Source organism: Akebia trifoliata, chromosome 4 (assembly GCF_017979445.1).
Source record: "Akebia trifoliata isolate Shusen 1 chromosome 4, ASM1797944v1, whole genome shotgun sequence".
Lineage (NCBI taxonomy): Eukaryota > Viridiplantae > Streptophyta > Magnoliopsida > Ranunculales > Lardizabalaceae > Akebia > Akebia trifoliata.
Window position 1 is genome coordinate 733,909 of NC_141378.1, and position 22,607 is coordinate 756,515.

A 22,607-nucleotide genomic window follows, 5' to 3' on the forward strand; every position below is an offset into this window, starting at 1 on the left:
TTAACAGTGAATCAATCAAAAATCCCTCTTATTAAAACTCCACCACACGAAGCAAAATGTTTTAATCAAGCTTGTCACGAGGAGTGTTACATGGGGAGGGAGTGGGAGGCACTCCAAAAACCCAATCAAGAACATTCAAGTACTTGGAGCGGAAAACCTCTCTTTCCTGTGCATAACAGTGCATGATGATGGCCGTTGATAAGCTAAATATGACCACATCGACTCTCTTCAACTTCTTTGATCGTGGCAACAAACCAGCATCTGCCATGCACGTGAAAAAACCCTCAATAGCCCGTGTGAAGCAGTAGAGGGATATCTCATTCCGCCTGCTCTTCTTCTCTATTGCCAAGGCCAGACCAGGAGGGAACTGCACAAAAACATAACTATAAATTAAAACAAAAGAACAAACTGAACCAAACCATTTTAAGAAAAAAATGATGGAAGTCCAAATACCGTTCCCATTGCTACCATTGGAATGTTGCACCTCTTGAAAATCCTGAACAGCAGGCAAGTCCACATCCTGATGAACAAGAAAAAGGGTTTGTTAATTTTGTCTCGACTCATGACTAAGAAAAAAAATCTGCTAACATGAATTTTTTTTTTTTTTCTGTTGTGGATAAGCAAGCAGGTTAGTGGTTAGCAATTAGTGAATAAGGCAGGTTTTGAAACCAGGTGCTGATACAACACTCAGACTTTATTAACTTAGAATGCTTGTGCTTTCAAATTTAAGAGAAAATTCTCATGATTACCATGTTTTGCATGTATACAACAACATAAGAGCTATATCTTTTTGTCTAAAACTCAATTATTAAGAGAAAGTGCGAACTTGCAAAGTTAGTTGAAGTATATGAGTGTTAATACACTCCTTGCCTAGCTTATTAGAAAAAGGAAAATGCCGAAGTAACATTGAAATTGACATCATTTTACACATTGCTGATGTGGATGTGTGTAAAGAACCATAGATGTTTTTCATCGAGATATGAGTGAGAAGCATCTATGGTTCTGTGCACACCAATGTGTGAAACAATGTCAATTTCAATGGTACTCCAGCACGACTCCTAAAAAAATTATAAAGATAAATTCGTAACCTATCAAAACCTCCTTGACTACAAATTCATGAATCTGGAGAGATTGTTACAGCCAATCCTAAAGTAAGGATCTTTCTCTAAGGTCATTCTATATCTCAATTGTTGGAATTCTGATATGTAGACAGAAAATTCATTCATATGATATCTGGTACACACTATTGAGCTAACAAAAGCTATTTTGAAAATAAAAAACCAAATACCAAGTGATATATAACCATTACTTTTAGAAGTCAGTAAAGTCGTCAAAAAATTTATATATTTCTGTTTCCAGACTCTCAATTTCTCTCTTTTAGCAAAGGCGTACTTGAAAGACCATGCACTTAATACATGACATTGACACAAACAACCACCATTTAGGAGATGTTCATTTATATGAAAAAAACTAGATCAAAACTACTATGAGAATGCATCTAATATTAGCCAATTGAACACTAACCAAGCTGATGAACAATAAACAGAGAGAAACAAACTCGATCTTGCAGTACCAAGAAGACCCTTGCCCAAAATTGTATAATACCTGCATAGCATTGAACAGAAATAAATAAGACATGGGAAACAATAAAATATTCAAGAGAAGAATTTTTTTATATTTTTGAAGTACTTACTGCTAAATAATAAGTTAATAGAGACCATTAAAACAACTTATTGAAAAAAAGGAAAATTACTAAAAGAGGGTTAAATATTTTAATATTTACAAAAAAATCTATCTTTTCAAAAATTACCAAAAACATCAAGTCAATGGACAGTCCAGCGTTTTCGTCGGACTGTCCAATGTTTTAATGTGTTAAAATACATTGCTTGACCTAAAATGCCCTCTGAACTGTCCAGTGACTCAATTTGTTTTTGGTAATTTTTTAAAAAATAGATTCTATTTTGTAAATATTAAAATGTTTAACCCTCTTTTAGGAACCCCTTGAAAAAAAACTAAATTTATTCTTTTTTAAGAAGTAGCAAATCATAACAATGTTGGAAGAAAGACAAAAGAAACATATTTATAAAGAAAAAAAGGGTGGCAACAGAAAAACACTAGGGAATGTGACCCAAGAACCATAGTTGAGTTCTTTTTTTATTTGATGAATAAGAACCACAGTTAAGATGGTTGACCATGATTAGTGGAAAATCAGCCAAGTAGTATCCCTATGGATCTGTCACAAAAAATAGCCATGTGAAGAGTATGAAAAAAATCCCCATAAATACCAATACATGTGAGCAATCAGTTTATTGCCCATTGTTCTATTGAACTGAGATGGTGTATAATCTCTAACTGAACAAAATTGCTCCCCAAGGTAGCCAGTTAATCCTAGACACAAACATTAGGTGACAAAGAACCATCGTTCATGCCAAAGACACTGACTTCAGTTCCGTGGTCAGTATACCCTGAATTGTTTTCTGCAACATTACTTAGTCGTTACAATGTCAACAAGAAGACCTAAGAAATTATCCTCCTAACTAGTCACTCGGATAAAATAAGTGGAGAATATTACTTGTTAAATGAAGCATAGAAGAACATATCTGTTACCTTTTTAATAGTCCTTGACGATGTACTAGCAGTGCAGGAATTAAATATACTGGAAGATAGACAGGCAATGCTCTTCCATAGGCACGAACAAAAAAAGATAAAAGATGTGAAGCACAAGATTGATGTCCGTGTATAATCTGCATCATGATGTGAAGCACAAGTTATCTTTAGTTCTAAATTTTTTTGTAACACTAACATTTCAAACTAAGTGCATGAATTGAAAGATCTTAAAATTTAGATCACTAAAGCATACCACAAAGAGTGTCACACACACACACAGTTACTGGTTAATGAAATATTGTCGGGGAAAATTTCAAACAGCAGGAAAAGTAGCCAAATGCCGGAGTTCTAATATACAGCATAATGTACAAAATAGATTGCCCACCGAACAGGGCACTTTCATTCCAGGATCTAATTGTATGTTCACTCCCATAGACTTGTAATACTTTTCTATGCCCTCCAAATTAGTAAAAGGTTTGCTACTAGCAATCTCCTTGACGCCTTGCAAGATAACAATATCCTTTCCACCATGCTTATTAAGAAAGGACTTGTACGATTGAGGCAAACTGTCTTGCTTCAATATGTAAGAAGACCTGCCAAAGGAATTGCAATGAGCTAAAATTCTACAACTCTTCCCCCTAAAGCAGAAGGAAATGTGAAGCACCATCGTGGATTCATGTAGGAGGAAAATGTCAATAACCCAAGTACATTTTGCTCATAATTTCAAGAACAGCATATGAAACTATAATGTGATCCAAATCTGCTGCAACAGATACATGTGAATTTTTTCGAAACAAATATCTGCAAAACTTTACGGTTTTTTACAGCATATCATTTCTTATGGGAAATGGTAGTGGCAAGCAAAACCTTATGGCAATTTAGGTCAATGGAGGACAATCAAGCACGATACAGATTTTAAAGGAGAATTAACGAGGGCCAACCAAGCACCCTAAGACCATATATTATTGTTTCACACCAATTTATGAGATTTGCAGTTGAGGTAAAATGGAAATTAAATTCCAACAACATTTTGCAAAGAGAAATGATTTTTTCAAAATAAAATAATATCTAGGACAGTACTAAACCAAAATACAATTTTTTTTTAAGCAAAAAAAGAACCTACAGAATTTGTGAAGAGGAGAGGCACATAAGGAAAATGTCACCATGTGACCAAGACAGAGGTTTACAAATACGTCCGAATCGTTTGCTCTTTATTCCACAACGCGAGGCTAGAACAGCAGCTCGCATAAGGATGTATATGGCCAAGCTTGTGTGCTGTGTATTAGGTCCAGTTAAAAGCATCGAAGGCCCTGCAATTGCCCCTGCTACTATTGCTCTCCACCTCGCCGTCCTGAACCAGAATAAGGTTTAACTAATTTAAACACCGAAACATAATCAATTTAACCAATATCCAAGTTTAAATTTTTAGGGCTCAAATAATATACAAAGATCAATTTTTTGAAGAAGACACACATACCTACGATTTCCTCCCAATGCAGATATACACTCATCTACAGTAACAAATGTACATGAAAATGTTCCGAGGAAGAGTCCATATTGGAGAGTCTCCTTAATGGATTTAAGAATCGCTTCGCGACTCGAAACTAGGCGTCTCGATTTCCTGTAAAATAAGGGGAAAAGGCTAAAAATTTCAAACAAATCGGTTTTCAGGAATCACAATTAGTTCACAGACCTCAAACGAGCAAGGATTGAAAAGGCAGCGAGACCGCCTTTTAGACCAGCTCCAATGGTGAAGCCTTTGGCAGAAGCTGTGAAGATTCTCCATAGCTTCTTAGAATCGTTATTTGATCTCAGATCGAAGCTAAGAAATGGGAATGAGGACGAAGAAGATGGATCGGATTCATGATAATGAGGACAGTCCTGGTCATCGGATCTCGAGTCGCTCTCGCCGTGAAAAGTGTTATTTTCGCCTGAAAAGTGTGCGAAGGAGGATGTGTCGTTTATATCACTGGGAGCTGCCATGTTGGAAATTATGATTTTAGCAATCCTTCCGCCATTAACGAAGACCAGTTGCAGAGAGAGAGAGAGAGAGAGAGAGAGAGAGAGAGATTCTATGGGAGATATGGAGTAGAAACCGGTTAGTACTTGGGCAGTTATTTTGCAAGTCGCTTCTGTTACTCACTTGTGAAGATTTTAAAATTCAAACAAGGTTGGATGCAAGAGTCAAACGACCGCATGAGATGGAGAGTAAAAAAAGTTAAAAAACAGTTTCTCGGGGATCAGCATAATCTCCGGGGAGTTAGGATTCGTTTGATTTAAAAACTTGTTTTGATGTCTCGTCTCATCTCATTCGTGAACGAAACGACTCGGTCTCATTCACCAACCAACGTTCTCCGTCTTATTTCGAGAAACACATCAAGTTTGAGTTGACTTGTCCATTCATTTCGTTTGTGAATGATACCGAGATGAACCGAATCAATCTATACACGTTACTGCTCCCAGGATATAAACACGTACCAACCAAATTAGAAAGGAAAATTTTATTAAGGTGATAGTAATTTATACTATATAGAAGAGAATCCTAATTAAACTTGACAAGAGTCACGCTGTGTTGGGATGACACAAAGGGAGACACAGGGGATGTGAGTAAAAAGTGGCTACAGGTATGTGCGCACCACCATGTCATGACCCCATTTGTGTAACCCTAGTATTAGTGATTATGTATTCACCCCTTGTGATTTGGCATAATACTATGTCGACCCCTAATGTTTGATAATTGCACTTAACCTCCTCTATGATTACTCCTTCCATTTGGCTTACGGTGAATCAAACTATTAAAAAATGATTTTTTTTTTCTTTTTATAAATATCATTTTATCATTTTATAAATGTTAATTTTTTTTTTAAATAAAAATATCCCTATGAAAAATGGGTTCTTCCACGAGATATTTTCATAGTTTAAATTTAATCTTTTATAAATAAATAAAATATAAAATAGTAAAATATTGTAAGAACTTAACATTGTAGAAAGACGAGGTAAGTGCAATTGTCAAAATGTTAAAAGGGTCAACATAGAATTATGCCAAATAACAGGTGATCAAAGTGTAATTTAAACCCACACCCCTCCTCATTCTAAAATATAAAAATAAAGACAATCACATTGGAAAAAAAAAAAAAAGAATAATAGCTCAAATAGATAATACAATACGAAAAACATTGACTGAGATTGGTAGAGATGTAAATTGAAGGTTGACAACAAGATCTGTTAGTAAAAAACATTCAAATTTGAAGGTCCAAAAAGATTTGAGAGAAAAGAAAAAGAATTAATAAACTGGAAAGCACACGAAGTTATACACAAACTTTATTATAGCTTTGGACAAAAATTGTGGAGCATAATTTTATCCAATGCCTCAATCTGTAATTATGTATCATATTCCTATATTTTTTCTTCTTTGAATATATCCTCATCGTTTCTGGGCAAAGTTCTTTTCAATATGTGGGCCCTCCCCCCATCATGTGCTTATATAATTATTTACTGAGAGTTTTATATACCCAATAGTGGTACTTGTGTCAAATCTTTCAAGAATTTTGTATTAAAAAGACAATTCAAACCAATTTATACAAAACATAACACGAGGATCTAGATGCAACCAACTACATTCACTCCTCTCTCCTCTCTTCTTCTTTTTAAATGCCATAATTTTAATATGTTGACCAATATAAAAATTAATAGTTTCTTATAATATTCTTTTTTACCATAAATCGCCATCCAACACTTGGTGATGATTATCAATTTTTGTCATCATCCCATGGCAGATGTGATGGTCATCAAATTTTGTAATCGACCACTTAGCTAAAGTTGTAAGACCTTGTGGAGATTGTTCCCAAGGTCTTCGGCTCAAGCCCCTTGAACCCCTTCTTATGCTAACCACTAACCTGTCTAGCAAATTAAAAAAAAAAAAAAAAAATACTACAATGACACAAGTGAGGATTTAAAATTTCATACCATGAGATCAAAATGAAATATTAACCACAAATTTCAGATTGCCTGGGAACATAAAGTCAAGAAAGCCTTGGTTTTTCTCCTGATCATGACTGAGACATTACAAGACATTTCAAATTTTGATAGATCATCATCCAAGAGAAACAAATCAACAGAGTACCTGTGATAACTAAAGCAAGTGCACAACAACCACAAGAGTGAATAAAATGATACCTATGGCAAATAGAAACACCATACTGCTAGTTTCCATTAGCTGGTTCAAAAGATAAGGTGTTGTACACATCAAGTAAGCGGTATAAACAAAATCATATCCAAGTAAAGGAACAACAACACAGCTTCTATCTGCTGGATTTAAATGATGATTAGGCAGCGGCATCATCAGAGATATTAATTTTTCTTTTTTTCTTTTTTTTTACCAATTATCCAACAACATACTGGAACTAGGCAAATAATATACAATGAAAAGTAAACCTAATTTTACAAAGAGCAAAGAATGCTATTATAGAGAGGGTCACTCAACATTCTGTAGACATGAAGGTGTCACTATCCAACAGTGCTTTAAGGTCCATAAGGTCATCATCAACATCAACATCAACATCACCATCACCATCACCATCATATACTTCTTCTGAACTGTTGAGAAATCTATCACACCCAACCTGCAAGAAAAATAACCGGAAATATAAGAAAGCTCAAGAGCATAACTAGCTTCAATATGTTAAAAGAAAATGAATTACCTTGTTTTCCTGAAACTCCGTGACAACTGTAAGCAGCCTACGATATTGATCTCTTGCTTCAGGATATTGAACCATGGACTTCACCCTAGCAAGTGCCTTATGCAACCTTTCCTCGGTCTGTTTCCTGCCTTCTTTCAGGAAATCATAATCATCCTCTTTTGCGGGCTCACTTTGCATGCTGGAGCCTTCAATAAGTGGTTCTGGTCGAAACCCACGCAACCCACTCCCTTTCCTTCTCCAGCGTAAAATTACTTTCTCCACAATTCCTACTGACCAGATAATATTTCTGTAATGTTTCCTCACCTGGTGACCTCTTACATGGGCCTTTTTTTACCATAAACACTGGATGTTAGAATTCATGAACTGGACTCAGATAAAAAAATGCAATTTAAACTTAATAGAGAGAGAACCTAGATTTATTTTAAAATGCAATTTTTTTGAAATCAAGTACAGGCAAGAACAGAAAATATACCTGAATCTTAACAATTCTTTGCCGTATTAACAAGAACTCTTTTCTTCCCTTCCAACCACGAAACTTGTTCTGTATCCGGATAGCAGCAGTGTGTACAGGCTCATCACTGTGTCCTGGCCCATGTGTCTTGACAGTTATGAGTGAAAGTGCACGCTCATCTGACATTCCAAATTGATCATCTCCATACTCAACTAACTGCTTTTTCTGGAAAGACTGCACCCTAAAGACCTGACTAATACGAGCAGCAGCTTGAGCAGCTTTACAGACAGCACTAAGTGAATCCTTCAATGATGCATCTGACACATCACTATAGCTAACTGGTGTGGCGATCTGTTCCGAAACAGTTTGTAGGGCATTAACCCTGGAAGTTTCTGGAACATCACCATCCTTTGCATCCTTCAAAGTAAGGGTGGAAAGATGATTAGTCAAGGAAGTTTCTGCCAGATAGCCAGCAATCCCTTTGTGTCCATTGCTGGAAGCCAGGTCCGCAGGTGTTCTACCCGCTGGATATTTTGGAGATGGATCTGTTAATGGTCCCGCAGATGCACCCAGAGAGACAAGGGTAACAACTGTGCGTTCTCTGAATTTAAAAAGGGTTCATGAAAGAGCATCCACAAAAAGAATGTCAGAAGTTCAGAATAAGAGAAATAAATAGCATATACACTATCTTCTGGAAAATCCTAATAACCACCAAATTGAACAAACCAATGTTTAAAAACTGACCCGGACTATTGACCACGTCGGTCCAAAGCGATCTGACCGGTGGGTCAAATCGGTCGGATCCAAAATTGAAATATTAAGTAAATATTTTTGGTTCCTTCCCAAAATCTTGTAACTTCAACATCGAAAGCATCGATCCAATGCCACAAGATGTAGATTACAATATTTTAAGAACTTTTGAACCCAAGAAAAAAAGAAAAAAAATTACTTTTGAATTTGAATTTGAAATTTAAGAGTTTAGCTCCATTTTAAAAGCATGTATCCAGCTGATTTTTTATTTTAAATTTGGTCTAAGCATGAATTTTAGAGGGTTGTAATGTCATTTTTCCATTGTGGTATCCATTTAGACCCATTAATTAAAATCTTACTAAGTTTGTTCATTTTCCATTAGTATATAAGAGAAGACCTCAAGTCAAGGAGGCATATCATCAATTTCAACACACAAGGGGCATCTCAAATATTCACTAAATTGTTATGGGGCATGTTAAAACTCACCTAAAAATTGGACCACTCCTTTCTCAAACCTAGCCGGGTCATTGGTTGAACAGGTAGAACCAGGCCTGCCAATTGGTTATTCTAGCGGGTCTGGTTCAACCCGGCCAGTCTGGTTTTTAAAACACTGGAACAAACTATATTTTAGCAGAAATACAAACAAAGATGTCTTAAAGACTTCACCTGCCACGTAATGCTGCCCAGTGAAGTGCAGTCCATCCGTTTACATCACGAAAATTGATATTAACACCTGCAGCTATTGTTGGTGCTATGGCCCAATCATAACCAAGAGTGGCTGCTAAATGCAAAACTCCTTGGCCATCCTTGTCTAATACACTCGGACCTTTACCATCTTCAGTTACTTTGTGAAGAAGCCATGCATGCAACTTCTCTTTCATTATCTTTTGAAGCAGCTGTTCTTTCACTTTACCAGGGGAAAAGTCCTTCTCTGAAGTGAGATTTATCATCTGGAACCATTCATCATCTTCTTTCAATAACGAGCTGATTTTACTGCTTATATTAGATCTCTCACCAACACTTTTGGATATTGGTTGACTCACAGATTCCAGAGTTAACAACTTTGCAAGACGTGTGTGAAGTAGCATATCATTAGCAATGTCACTATAGAGATCTGTCATGTCTGAATCTTGAGTATGGTTGACTCTGAATTCAAATTCTCGCACTTCACTACAAGCTAACCTGTTGGAGCAAGTTACATAAAAAGGTACCCTTCCAGCTGTGTGTGGTGGAGCATGGCAACGAAGAACACCATCTGCTAAAACGTCCACCGGAACCTCTACTTCCCCAAACATGCATGACCATTTACATTTTGATGCATCTTGTTGGCTCCTTAACAATGTTCCAGTTATCAAAACCTGTTCACATCATGGATTATGAGACAAATAAGGATGACAACAACAAAAGGTGATATTGCAAATTTTCTTCCATGGTTATCCTAGCCATCCTATCAATAATGAAGATCTAACAAATATTCAACACTTAATTGAGATGCTTGAACTGAGGACTAGATATAATATAAGATCTAGACTAATACCTTAGTTTCTGAGTCTGTATATGCCCAATTGGGTGAAAAATCAACAATGCTAAAAAGTTGCTCTTGTGAGAGTGAGGGGCTCAGCAAGTAGAGATCTTGCACTTGAGGGGACACACTGGAGTTATCAACAACATTTTCACTTTCAACAGCATCCCATAAAGTTGTAGAACTAGACCGTATATGTGACTCATCTACCTCTCCAAGTTCTTTACTCATCCAACGGGTGAAGCTATCAAGTTTCATCAACCCTTCCGTTTTTGAGTCGTCTGATAATAGCTGTTTTGCTGTGGAAGAGTAATCGAAGCTTCCATCCATCGTTAAATTGTCCTCTATATCTAATTTCAGTGGATACCGAAGATCTGCATCTGAAATCTGTAATAGATCATTTTGCACAGAAAGCTCATTTTGCTGTTCAGGGTGTTTCCAAAAAGGCTCAGAGGTATTATGTAAATCCCTATAATAAGCTTTTTGCTCAGGATATCTCGTACTCAGATCATAGGCTAAGTCTGCCTGTAACTTCTCGTCCAAGTTCCATGTAGATATGTGAGAAGAATCGATATCAGAAGTGATCTGAGTGCACAAATTAAGTTAGAACCCTCAACATAATTAAACAAATTTTAAGAAAGAACTAGATGCAAGTTTTCTGTAGAATATCAATAAAAAATAGCAAATAGATAATTCAGAATAACACTCGTACCTAAAAGTTGCATATGCAAACATTATCAAGACCAAAATACTTAAACTTGTTAACCAAAAGGCAGAGATGACAGGGATTGTCTAAACATACTAAAGTTTTGTTTTTTTCACTTTTTAGAAACAATATTTGGAATTGACTGAACTCTTTAATCTATTATATTCATATCAGAATGATTTACAAACTACATGATAACGACACTTCATTTTCTAATAATTTCCCATGTCGGATACTGTCATCCTCAACCAGACATGTAGACAACCTTTTTCGCACAGATGCACACATACCACACCAGCCTGCCTGCCCACATGCACACAAATATATATATATATATATTGATTGCAAAAAATGAGCAACTTTTTGTGAGGTTTGTTCACCCTTGAATTTGCCAAAAACCCATAAAAGAAAATTGATTTTATTATATGAAACGTTGGATTTGACAATTTGCGTCACCCATTCAAAGGTGTTCACTTAATATCCTAGGTTTTAGGTTCTAGGAAATGGATAGAGATACCTAGTACAATCACTTCCTAGGTAATGCATGTCTCAGCAAATAATTAAGGTCATCTCTCCTAATCTCAAAGCCTAGGATACAGTGATCACACTGATCGACATTAGCAAAGTGAGGTATCATAGTAAAGAAGACAATCTGCAACCAAAATGATACACATCCAGTTAAGATGTTAAAATTTTCCAAGGTTATCGGTCAGTGAAGCACACTAGATTTTAACACTGTCAAGGAGGACTACTGGAGGATCTTTTTAGCCAACAGTTCAAAAGTTCATGATAAACCACGAGCAACTACCCATTTCTGAACCAGTCCGTTAATATGTTAAGAAACGCTACCAAGAACTTGACAAATTTCAACAAGCAAGCAGATTTTTTTTCCCACGATAATTTCTATCATTAAGAACACCAAAAACTATAACCTAATCTCTTAATTTATTATATAGTACAAAAGAAACGTCAAAGAACACATGACACATGAGCACCAGACAGCTTATTGAACTCAAAAAGGTGTATGCTTCTATGCCCCTCCTTAATAGAACTCCACCAGGACTAACGCCATGTCATGTTTGTTTATCATACAAAATTTAATCCCACTTGAACCAAGTGCATAAGAACAACAGTGTCCACGAAACAAGTTTGAGAGGCTTGCCTTCATGTTGGATAAACTTCTTTAAGGGAGATATTGTCATCATCATCTATACCTTATCTTAAATATAAGAGTCAGTAACAAGAATTCTTTATCACCATTTACTCTATCTAGAGCCACATTTCCAATCAATGCAAGTATCTTCAGATCTCTTCTTATTATCTCCATCAAGATTATTATTGGTCTTCCTCTAATCCTTTTAGAGCCTTCAACTTTCACTAAAATGATCCTCACAATTGTCGTCATTGGTTTTCATACATGCCCAAACCATCTCAATCTAGTTCATTTTATTTTATATGGGGAAAATTTACAGGGCATATTCTGATTGTGGGTAGAACTTATATTATCAATGCCACAACAGATTCTTTCCTTGTGCAGAGCATGTTGCATAATTCTTGTGTAAATTGCATCATGAATAGACCTGTAGAACTCTGATATACCTTAAGAAATCTACTGATGGCACAGTCTTAGCCTTTCATATATCAGTTTTTGGAGAATATAAAAGAGAATGTTTAAAGATAGTAATGGCACTACATTAGTATCACAAATATTAGTGTTTATGTAGCAGAAGCAAACATTTTAGATTTAAATAGAACTTAAAGGTAATTAAGGCATGGAGATCTGCATACGGTACATTGGATGGCGAATGAACATTTTGTACCTTCCATTTTCCTTGGCTATCTGATCCATCCCCAAACTCCTTGATATTGAACTCATCTGTGGAACTTTGCCCGAGCATCAAATTTTCTTGTTTGGGGATAAAGCCCGTGGTAACAGATTGTGTTGAAGAAACTGGTGGTCTAAGAGGTGCACCCTGCAATCCCATTGTACTATGTTCCCAGACCTCTTCCCAGGATTGCAAGTCGAGCTGTTTTTGGGTTTCAAAATTTAACCCGAACCCTGCATAATTACTATCTCGACCCTCATTTCCTTCAGCAATTGGTACAAAATTTAATCCAGGAACGGCTGGTTCCTCTCCATGATAACTGTCTGGCAAGTGTTTAAAATACACCATCATGTAAAGGTGCCTTGAGACACACAGATCAAAAAGTTAAGCAAAATTCAGAAGAATGTTCTTACATTGGTTACTTGGACAGGGTGGCAAATAAGAGCTCATGAGGCCAGAATTCATCTTGCATGTCACGGACCTGTCCTCAGATTGCTGTAACTCAGGAAAAGAGTGGTATCTGGAACTTGCTTGACGATTATCTAATTCATCAAATTTTGCTTTAGTTTGGAATGAAAGTTGGGTTGAACAATTGAAGTAGGAAAGCAGAGGTAACAAATATACCAGATTCAGCATCTTCATATTCTGATGTCTGACCACTGTTCAGGCTTGTGGTATCTGTAGTTTGTGAAGCTACTTGATTATGATTTCCAACAAAACTTGAAGATACAGGACTGCCCATATGGAAACTGGATAAAACTTCTTCATTATCTCTAGTGCGGCTGAAGTTTGTTTTGTTACCCTAAACAATAAAAAGATTTTAAATAATCATAATACACAGATACCCAATTGAGAAGTCATTATAACAATTGTATATATAAAATACTTTGGAAGAAAAAAAGTGATCTGCATATGGTCATGAAGGCCTGATTCAATACAGTTGAGCATTTGGATAATATCTCAGCACATAAATGAAAGAAAACAATGAATAAAACAAGTTGAAGTCAAACCTTCACTTCCCGATAGTGGACAAGAACAATGTGCATGTATTCCCTGCAGCATCAGGCAAATATAAGAAGTGGAACAGATATTGTGCTGCTGTGCACAGATGAGCTTTTCATTAAACAGAAAGAATCGAAAAATAGCACACACAAAAAAGTCAACAGTTTCATGCAAGTTGTACGCCATTTCAAACATTAATAATAATAATTGTAATGCGGAACATAAATCAAATCAACGGTCAAAGGTTCCGACAAAAGATTTGTAATTGTTTAGGTTTCCACTTAATTGGGTCTAGATTTATCATTCGGGATTTTTTTAGATTAGTTATTTCTTTTAGTTTTGAGTTGTTTTAGGACTTTATTCTTATGTTTTTTAGGCTTATTTTCATCTTTTATTGGTCCATGGTATTAGTATAATATTCAGGGGTAGTTTGGTAACTTTAAGATGTCTTTTATTTAAGTTTATTAGGATTAAAAAATTAGGAGAAAGAAAGTTACGAAAATTAGGTTATTTTACTTGGTATTTTAGTTTTATTAGGACTTTGGGTTGATTTTCCTTATTTATAGATTGTATTAGGGTTTATTGACGGAGAATGAATGGAAAAAACAAGAAGTTTCTGTTTTCTTTTGAATGTTGGTGCATTCAACATGGTTGATGCCATAGACATCATTGGGGTGATTCAAAGGACATTTTTTTTTTCTTTAATCTTCTTCTTATCATCTATCTTCTTTTCTTTATTTGTGAGAGATCAAGAAACCATCAAGAACCCTCTAATCCTTTCAAGAACCCAACCCATAAACTTTGTTTTCTTGATTTTTCAAGAAATCTTGAATTCTTGATTGTTGATTTCTGGAAGTCTTGGATTCTTGAAACCTACAAACCCCATTTTATTTTACCCTTAATCCTTCTCCACTTTCTTTAATCCTTATTTCATTAATCTCTTTTTCAAATCTTCCCTATAACCTAAACCTTCCCCTAATCATAATTTCAAAATATGGTACTTGGAAAGCTTTGTGTTTTACATTTCTTGGGATTTTGGAAACCCCTTTCCTATTGTCGCCCAAATTCCCTAAATTCCATATTTTCTTTTCTCCCCTCACCGTCTTGCAACACATCTGTTACCACCCAAGGTCTTGAATTTTTCCACATTACAAAATAACATGAGATCAAATCATATTAACTACAAAAACAAATGTTGGAAACAACAGAAAACAATGAATGAACTATGGTTTTTGACAGAACTCAACACAGAACAGGAAAAAATAACATATTCCATACAAATTGAAAGATGAAGAGCCTCTTTTTTGGGTAAGCAAGCAGGTCAGTGGCTAGTAGATGAAAGCAAATCTTGAATACAAGTTTGTGGTATTCAAATAACAAACTTTACCGAATTAACAAGTGGACACCTTCTTGAAAGATGAAGAACTTGTTCAGTTTGTACTTCAAAGCATTCCTTTCAATTAGTATACTAATTGGCACAAGACAAGTAACTCCTAAATGCCTCAGCAATACATGCAAATCCAAGTTCATGATGTATTCATTTAATTCCTTTCCCATTTAGGAGAAATCATCACAGTCAACTATATGACATTCATCAATGAGAAATGAAGTCATGCATAACAAAATGAAAACCTGGTCATGTTTAAATACATTAGTGCGGTGGTCCATTTGTCCAAAATTTCTACTGTTGCGGCCTATACAAAATGAGATTATTCTTGTACACAAATCTCTATTTACACGTCGCTAAAGAATCTGTTATATCTACACATTCCATAATATGCAGGAGAAAATTAGAGTCCAACCGCCAACCTACTCCCTAATGAGGTATACCATGTTAGAAGGCCTCCAAATGTACTCTACACTGCCACCCATTATGGCATTCAATGAATCACCTCAACCTCCAAGGGAGCATCAAATGTATCCTAGAAAATTCAAAGACCTGGAATTAGAACTCAGATTCCCACTTCATTGGAGTCCGCCTTGCCAATGAGACTACAAAAGCTAAAAGAATTTCACTATGATCATTCTAGAAATACCACCTATTGTGACCACTGACAAGATCCAAAGAGCTAAGAGCACACTGCTGAAGTTAAGCTTAATCTAGCATCCGGCTTCTAATAAAAGGAACTTCGCACCTGCTAATTTCTTCTACTCCACATCAGATTTTGCCCATTGCTACTTCAATCTTATACTGATAACCCCCAATACTTCCTTCAATACAAAAGATTGATCCTCTATCAATCTCCAAATAATATTGTGAATTCTCAGCATTAACTGACTTTTATCCATTATAGTATGTCTTTTATTCTTTATTTATTAAAATGGCCATGTGTTCAGAACTGTGTAACAACGTGGCACTTCAGAAGTTTTTTAACTATGTCAGACACATTTCGCATGTATGCGTCTTGACAAATCTTAATACACTTCCTGACATGTAAGCAAGGTTTAAGGGATTGTGTTTGGTACATCGTTCGGCACCAATTCCCAAGTAGACTTGATCAATGCAGATGATTCCAACCCAATCCCATTTGATCCCAAAGGCCAAGTCAAGTACGAGTCTGGCTAACAGACCAAATCCACTCATATAAACAAGATAAAAGTCAATCAGACCCATGTTAACCCAAGTCCCAACTGATCCCAAGTCACCTAGGTTTTAAGACTCACAAAGCATCAACCTAGAGTTGGATTGGCGTTCCAAAGTCAGATCAGCCGATCCCCTAAACCCTACATATATGGCAGTTCCACTCATTCTCTTAATGATTGTCTTTCACACAATAAATCTAAAAGAGGGTGGTGTATTCTATACTTCATACACTAATTTGTTAAGTTGTTGAGCTCAATTAAATTTGTTTAATATCATGAGTCTATTTATGTTTATTAAGTTATTGGACAGCTCTATGGTACATGAAAACATTTTATTTTCCTTTTCATATTTTTATTTTAATTATTTAAAAAATGAGTTACATCTAATTAAAATATTCCATGTCACTCATCAAAAGGTGCATGGTTAGCTTCCTTGTCTCTCTCATGTCGCCCTTCTCCCTACCAATGTTGTGGGCAAAAATGTAGATGGAATGATAGTGAGAATTGCCATATAATTTGGTGAAATGGAATAAAGTTTGATTCTAAAATGTAAGGCAGTCTGGGGACTAGAAGTGGGAAGTTGATGAACACAATCCTTCTTGGTAAGTAGTTGTGGAGGTTTCCAGAGGAGTATTCTAGCATATGGAAGAAAGTTGCTGTTGATAAATTTGGTGGTGAAGGTGAAGAATTGGGTCAGAAAGGCATAAGAAGTGGATCCCCTCATGGGTTTGGTGTTTTGCAGTATATTCAGAACAGACCAGAAGAGTTTCATACATAGATAGTCTTAAAGACCCAGTGTGGTGTGGAGACACTATGCTTACTACCCAGTTTCCTATTCTATTCTCCTTATCAAACAAACAAACAAAAGCAAACTGTCAACATCCGAAGGGTGATACTGAGGATGCTCTATCCTAGGACCTTGGCATCAGACAGAATCTGAATAAATGAGAATTGAATTTTGTTGCCAGATTTATTGATCTTATCTTGGATAGTCTTATGCCTTCTGACAACAGAGACTCCAGGTATTGGAGGAATAACCATAATGGTATGTCCTCAACCTCTGAGGTTAACCTTGTGTTTCTTTTCCACTATTTGATTAATTTATTTGCACCTATCCACAAAAAAAAGGTATGAAGGGTTAGCATTTTGGGTTTCTTGAAGGTGCTGAATGCCTTGTATCCTTGTTGGTCAAGAGATGCGTTGTGTCCTTGTTACACAGATTATTTTATTTTATTTTTAAAAGGTTTCTCACTTTTATGGCCTTATTCCAACAAAGAAAGAAGACATGCACCGATCAGTGAGTACAAAATGTTTCCCTGATCACAATTTTAGTAATTCAATACGTGAGAGATAACATAAATCACTTATGGGATTAGAAAACCCAACTTATGGGAACTACAGTCAAAGGAAAGCAGGTCTCAAAATCACTTGATTATAAGGTAGTCCCAATATTATTAGGCAATACATTTGTAATCAAAGCCAAATAGCAACGAAAATTCAAAATATATTACTTATGTAATAGAGTATCAACCATTGCAAAGGTTAAATTTTTATGCATCACAGAGTTCAAAAATAGAATGCTAAAGCTGGTCTGTTAATCAAAATTAACTATGTCCATTCGAAGAGAAACAAAAGATAATATAAATTTCAACAAGAAAAATACAGGAATGAAGAGGAAAAAGAATGCATTGATAAAAACATAGATATAAACTTTTTTCATACTCACTCTTCAAGCATCCAATAGCTGCGTCTCTGAAAATTTTCATTCTCTTCCCCATGGGCATAGTAGCAATGTAAAACATCAATGCTTCCAGCCTAAAATGTATACAGACAACCTTTTAGTTTTAATTTCACATATACCAAGAACGATTTCAACATATATGGCATTTTTGATATTTCCATTGAGGAAGCCTATCATTAACTCAGAGGTGAAAACAACTTTGAAAACTTTGTGGAAGCTCTTACCTTTTGCAATTACTTGGGGATTATGGTTGGAGAGGAATAGGAGAGTTTTCAAAGATGAAGTCACACAGTGTCACGAGCTTATGATCACCATTCTCGGGTGGTGGTTTTTTTGGACAAAGATAGATCCCAATTTTAAAGGGGTGTTTTTCGAAGACTTTATATTTAGATGGGAGTTGTTGTATGGTTCTTAGTTTTTGGTTGGTCACCTCGATCAACCCTTTGTATGTTGTTCTTTTTGCTCAATAAAGTTTATACTTATAAAAAAAAACCTACTCTGAACCTTAGACCTGTTAACACTAACATTCTTTGCCAACTCAGACAAATAAGCATTTGCAGAGAAGATTTCATCATAAAAGTACATCAAATAAAGGAGAATGAATCACAATAACAAAAATTTAGCGAAACAGTCAAAGAACTCGGCACCACCTTTCAAATCATTGGCACAAAGAAGGCCTTCCAAAGCTATATTCTGGAAAGTACAACAAAAGCACCATTCCTGTAACACTCACCTTGAGTCTCTCATGAGCTTCCTTTACTGTCTTCCCATCTTTTTTCTTCCGCCAGTTATGGCCATCCTTTCTGAAGTATCTCAAAACTTTTCGGTCAAAAAGGAAAAGTGAACCACCTAACAAGGAAAATGCACATAAGACTAAAATGAAGAGTAAATAGTGGAATGGAGGATACTTCCATAACCAAGTGAAAATCAAACTACTGACAATGGCAACTCAAATTTGGAGTCTGCCCAGGATAAGCCTAAAAATAGACAGAACCTGCTCCACTATTAATATAAGTGAGGATAGCCCACTGAGATAAGCCTAAGAATTGATAGAGCAACTAGAGACTTGAAAAGAAGTAAAAGCGCAAGTGTCCAAACTCCAAACTACTAAACAAAACAGGAGAAAAAGGAAGAAAAAAGAAGTGTTTTATGTGAAAGCACTGTTTTGGCGAGAAAATGGAACATAAATTAGTAGTCTAGCATAAATGGTTGCTATATCATACATTCATGATTGCTATACCATACATTCGTGATGGATCCATAATCCATTAAATACAGAATGTATCGTTTTCTTAAAATTTACTTGAAGACGAAAAGAACTATTATGATTGACATTGATCAAGGCCTTGAGTCAAATTTCTAGAAGGAAATCAAACAAATAAAACAAAGAAAGAGGTCGAGAGATTGTTGATAATAATTGTACCAAAGAAACATACTCGGTGGCTTATTTGGAGGCTCTGGAGCAATATGAAAATTTTGATAATTTCGAAGAATTTCACAAATTTCAGCAGGGCGCAACCATCGATTTTGTGCTTCCAAGAGGATCTGCTCAATATCTGCACATCCAACTCAAAAAAATCATAGTAAACAAAGTTAAAATGATATCTCAGCACATAAATTACGCCACCAATTACGCAAACCTACCAATGCTTGAGGGTCAATTTAGTATGCTACAAAGTTCAAACACAATTATATTCCATCCATTAGAAATCAGTAGTTATCTCAAAATATAATAAGTTAAATAAGTTGAAGTGCGTCTTTGTGTTCAAAGTAAATTGACGTTTCTATCTCTTTTCTCTTAGGCTGCTTAGCTTGATCGCCTAGCTTTCTATCAATAATAAGTTTTTACTTATAAAAAAAGAGGTTGAAGGGAGTTATTAAAATAGAACAGACATGGCAACTCCTCAAGAAGAACACATAAAAAATGAAGTCCCAATATAGGAGAACTTAACCTTAAAAAGATGGAAAGCAGGGTCTACATGGCAACCCAATATCCTAAGTGGGTTATGGGCAAAAGGCAAGCTTATCCTTTTTTGTCACTACTTATCAAAAGAGTCTTGATAGTTGGGGAACTCCATGATCTAAAACCAAGAAAATTTTGGGTGATATGGATCCCAAAACTGAGGTCATCACCAAACTAGTAAAAAAACATTAGTAAAATTCTATAATATGATTACAAGAATTGAAATTAGACAGACTAAAAAAAGGTTCATAATTGATCTCTAGATGGACAGTGTGCATTCTTGGATTTCTCCAAGCTTGCAGTTGTTTTGTGGGATACATCCCCTTCTCTTACATATGATTTACTTATAAAAAGAAAAGACGTCGTCATCTTGGTTCTATCTAGCTTCCTGTTATTTGTAAACCAGCTGCTCCCCTTGTCAAGTTGTCTAGGGCAGCCTGGATTGTTCATCGGTCAACACCGTAATAGCAAAATGCGGCGTCAATATGATGGTTTGATACATTTGTTGATCTAGTTTTTTTTTTTTTTAACAGGTAAATGGAGATGTGGAGTATCGAACCCCATAATGGCCAGGTGTATGATCTAGGATTTAATACTGCCAAACAATGGCTGGAACAAAGAATACCGCAATGGCCAAGTGTACGATATTTACCCAACACCTTGCCTATAAATACCAGCCGAATTAATTATTTTTAAAGCTGTGTGTGTGTGTGTGTGTGTGTGCTCGTCACATACTTGTTCAAGAACTCCAATTCAAACAACAATTCAAAACACCAAGATTCCAAAACTGAGGTTAATTTTTTGTTTACGTATAGAATTATCTCGATGGGTAAGTCTTTCAACTAGTTGAATTCCAACTAAGGCCCATACATACCATCATCATTTTATTTTTATTTTTATTTTTATTATAAAAGAGGTCACGATGACACAAGCAAGGTGATCCTTTAATATTGTAGCATCTCATCAATGGTGTTGAACGGAGGAATAGTAAAGCCGTACATCTTTTTATGACGTCATTATTCCCAAACTTCGAAGTGATATTGCCATGTAAATTAAAAAATCCAACACAGATCGAAGAATTTACCATGTTTCGAGACATTAATCAAAGTTATTCAACCTTAATTAAGCCTTTCAGAAGAGAAAGACAACCAATATATTAAAAATTAAGAACAAAAACCTCCAAAATGAATGTCGAGTTCTCACCTAATTGATTACCCAACGAGTATCGCCTACCGTCCGCCATGAACGAATTGATCAGAGAAGTTCTTCAGTTCGATCTCAAAAAATCCTAACCATGAAAACGCCACATCAGAACTCCAATCGAAAAGTCGAATCTCATGTCTCTGATAATCTGAATCTAATAGACTTGCTGAACAGAGAAAATCGAAGTTGAATTCGCTAAAGACGAAGAAGACACCTTGATCAGATCGAGAGATTAATAAAATTGCAAATTTTTAGAATATTCGAAGGCGAAATCGCGAATGAATTAAAGAGAGAAATCGGGTACTAGGCATAGGAAGGTGAGAAGAAGCAGCAGCCAAAGTGGATTTTCCGGGAAATCGAGGCCTGAAAGTAGGATTGTGCTATTTACTTTGACAGGATTACCCCTGTTATGTAGTAGATATTACTGAACACTCATCAGCTGTGCTGCACTCATGCTTGACTTTTCTACTCCAGCGTGGACTTGGAATGAAGTGTAGCCCTAAAGTTTGATCCGCCAACCAAAAAATGCCACGATGCACACTCTTTTGGGTCCGCTACGTTTTGATAATCTTCTGCTCCGTTTAATCAAATTTCTCACCTCACTCTACATCATGGCCTTCCCCTTCCTCTTTTTTTTTTTTTTTTTTTTTTTAACGAAGGGTATCCGGGCCAGCTTGCTTGCACCAGACTAGTCCCTATGCCCCGCAGGCTATACCCCATTATGTGGAGTGGTGCGTGGCCACCAAGGAATCTGCTCTTCCCCTTCCTTTTTCATGGAGAAGGTTTGAAGTTCATAATTAAACAACAATAATAATAAACTGACTCAAAAAAATACTCAAATATATTTAAATGACGTGGAATGTGCACATTACCATGAATAATGATGAATGCAAGCGGTCTTGGTATGCGGTTGATGTGGCAAGGGCACAGAACTGTACATCTTTTCTTGGGTATCCCGCTGAAAATGATCTATGATTTTGTGCCCTTGCCATGTCAACCGCGTGCATTCATCACAACTCCATAACCATAGATTTTTCCTTGTGATAAGCTGAGGAGAAAAAAAAATTATATGGTTATGTGCACCTACATTTGAGTATGTTTTTTTATAACTAATGATGAACTAACTCTCAAAACTGACGCTCTTCACGCAGCATGTGCACAGAACCATAGATCTTTTTCCTTGTTTGTCCCCGAAGAAAAAGATCAATCTTTGTGCACTGTCACATCAAGAGCCTCAGTTGATACATTTAAAAAAAAAAAAAAACATTATTTCAATGTCTTTAACGTTTTGGGATTGTTTTAGTATACTGGATTGAAACGAGATTTTAAACCATACATCAAGAGCCTCAATTGAAACATTTGAAAAAAAAAAAAAAAAAACCATTATTTCAATGGTCTTTAACGTTTTGGGATTGTTATAGTATACTGGATCGAAATGAGATTTTAAACCATGGGAGAGTGGTTAACAAAAAATCGAAACCATGAATCCTAGGCGAGCCTATAATACGTTGAAAGGGAATATTACTATCTATATCATAGGTTGCAATGTTTAG

General features: G+C 35.8%; 2 protein-coding genes across 2 annotated transcripts; both read right to left on the reverse strand.

Moving 5' to 3' along the window:
• Positions 1-4,978, reverse strand: LOC147402719 (uncharacterized). Its single transcript, XM_086438049.1, has 8 exons — positions 4,301-4,978; positions 4,085-4,228; positions 3,731-3,958; positions 2,993-3,200; positions 2,608-2,744; positions 1,525-1,605; positions 454-520; positions 1-367 (listed from the first exon to the last, which is right to left on the reverse strand). Exons 1-8 carry the CDS (start codon positions 4,588-4,590, stop codon positions 62-64), a joined length of 1,461 nt encoding a protein of 486 aa, XP_086294175.1. The 5' UTR covers positions 4,591-4,978; the 3' UTR covers positions 1-61.
• A 1,808-nt stretch (positions 4,979-6,786) lies between these two features.
• LOC147402720 (calmodulin-binding transcription activator 2-like) lies at positions 6,787-21,433 on the reverse strand. Its single transcript, XM_086438048.1, has 14 exons — positions 21,269-21,433; positions 21,055-21,139; positions 19,325-19,444; positions 18,622-18,737; positions 17,874-17,962; positions 13,573-13,615; positions 13,187-13,364; positions 12,976-13,104; positions 12,557-12,885; positions 10,046-10,615; positions 9,175-9,866; positions 7,780-8,359; positions 7,308-7,631; positions 6,787-7,229 (listed from the first exon to the last, which is right to left on the reverse strand). Exons 2-14 carry the CDS (start codon positions 21,092-21,094, stop codon positions 7,086-7,088), a joined length of 3,354 nt encoding a protein of 1,117 aa, XP_086294174.1. The 5' UTR covers positions 21,095-21,139; positions 21,269-21,433; the 3' UTR covers positions 6,787-7,085.
• Between the last annotated feature and the right edge of the window lie 1,174 nt (positions 21,434-22,607).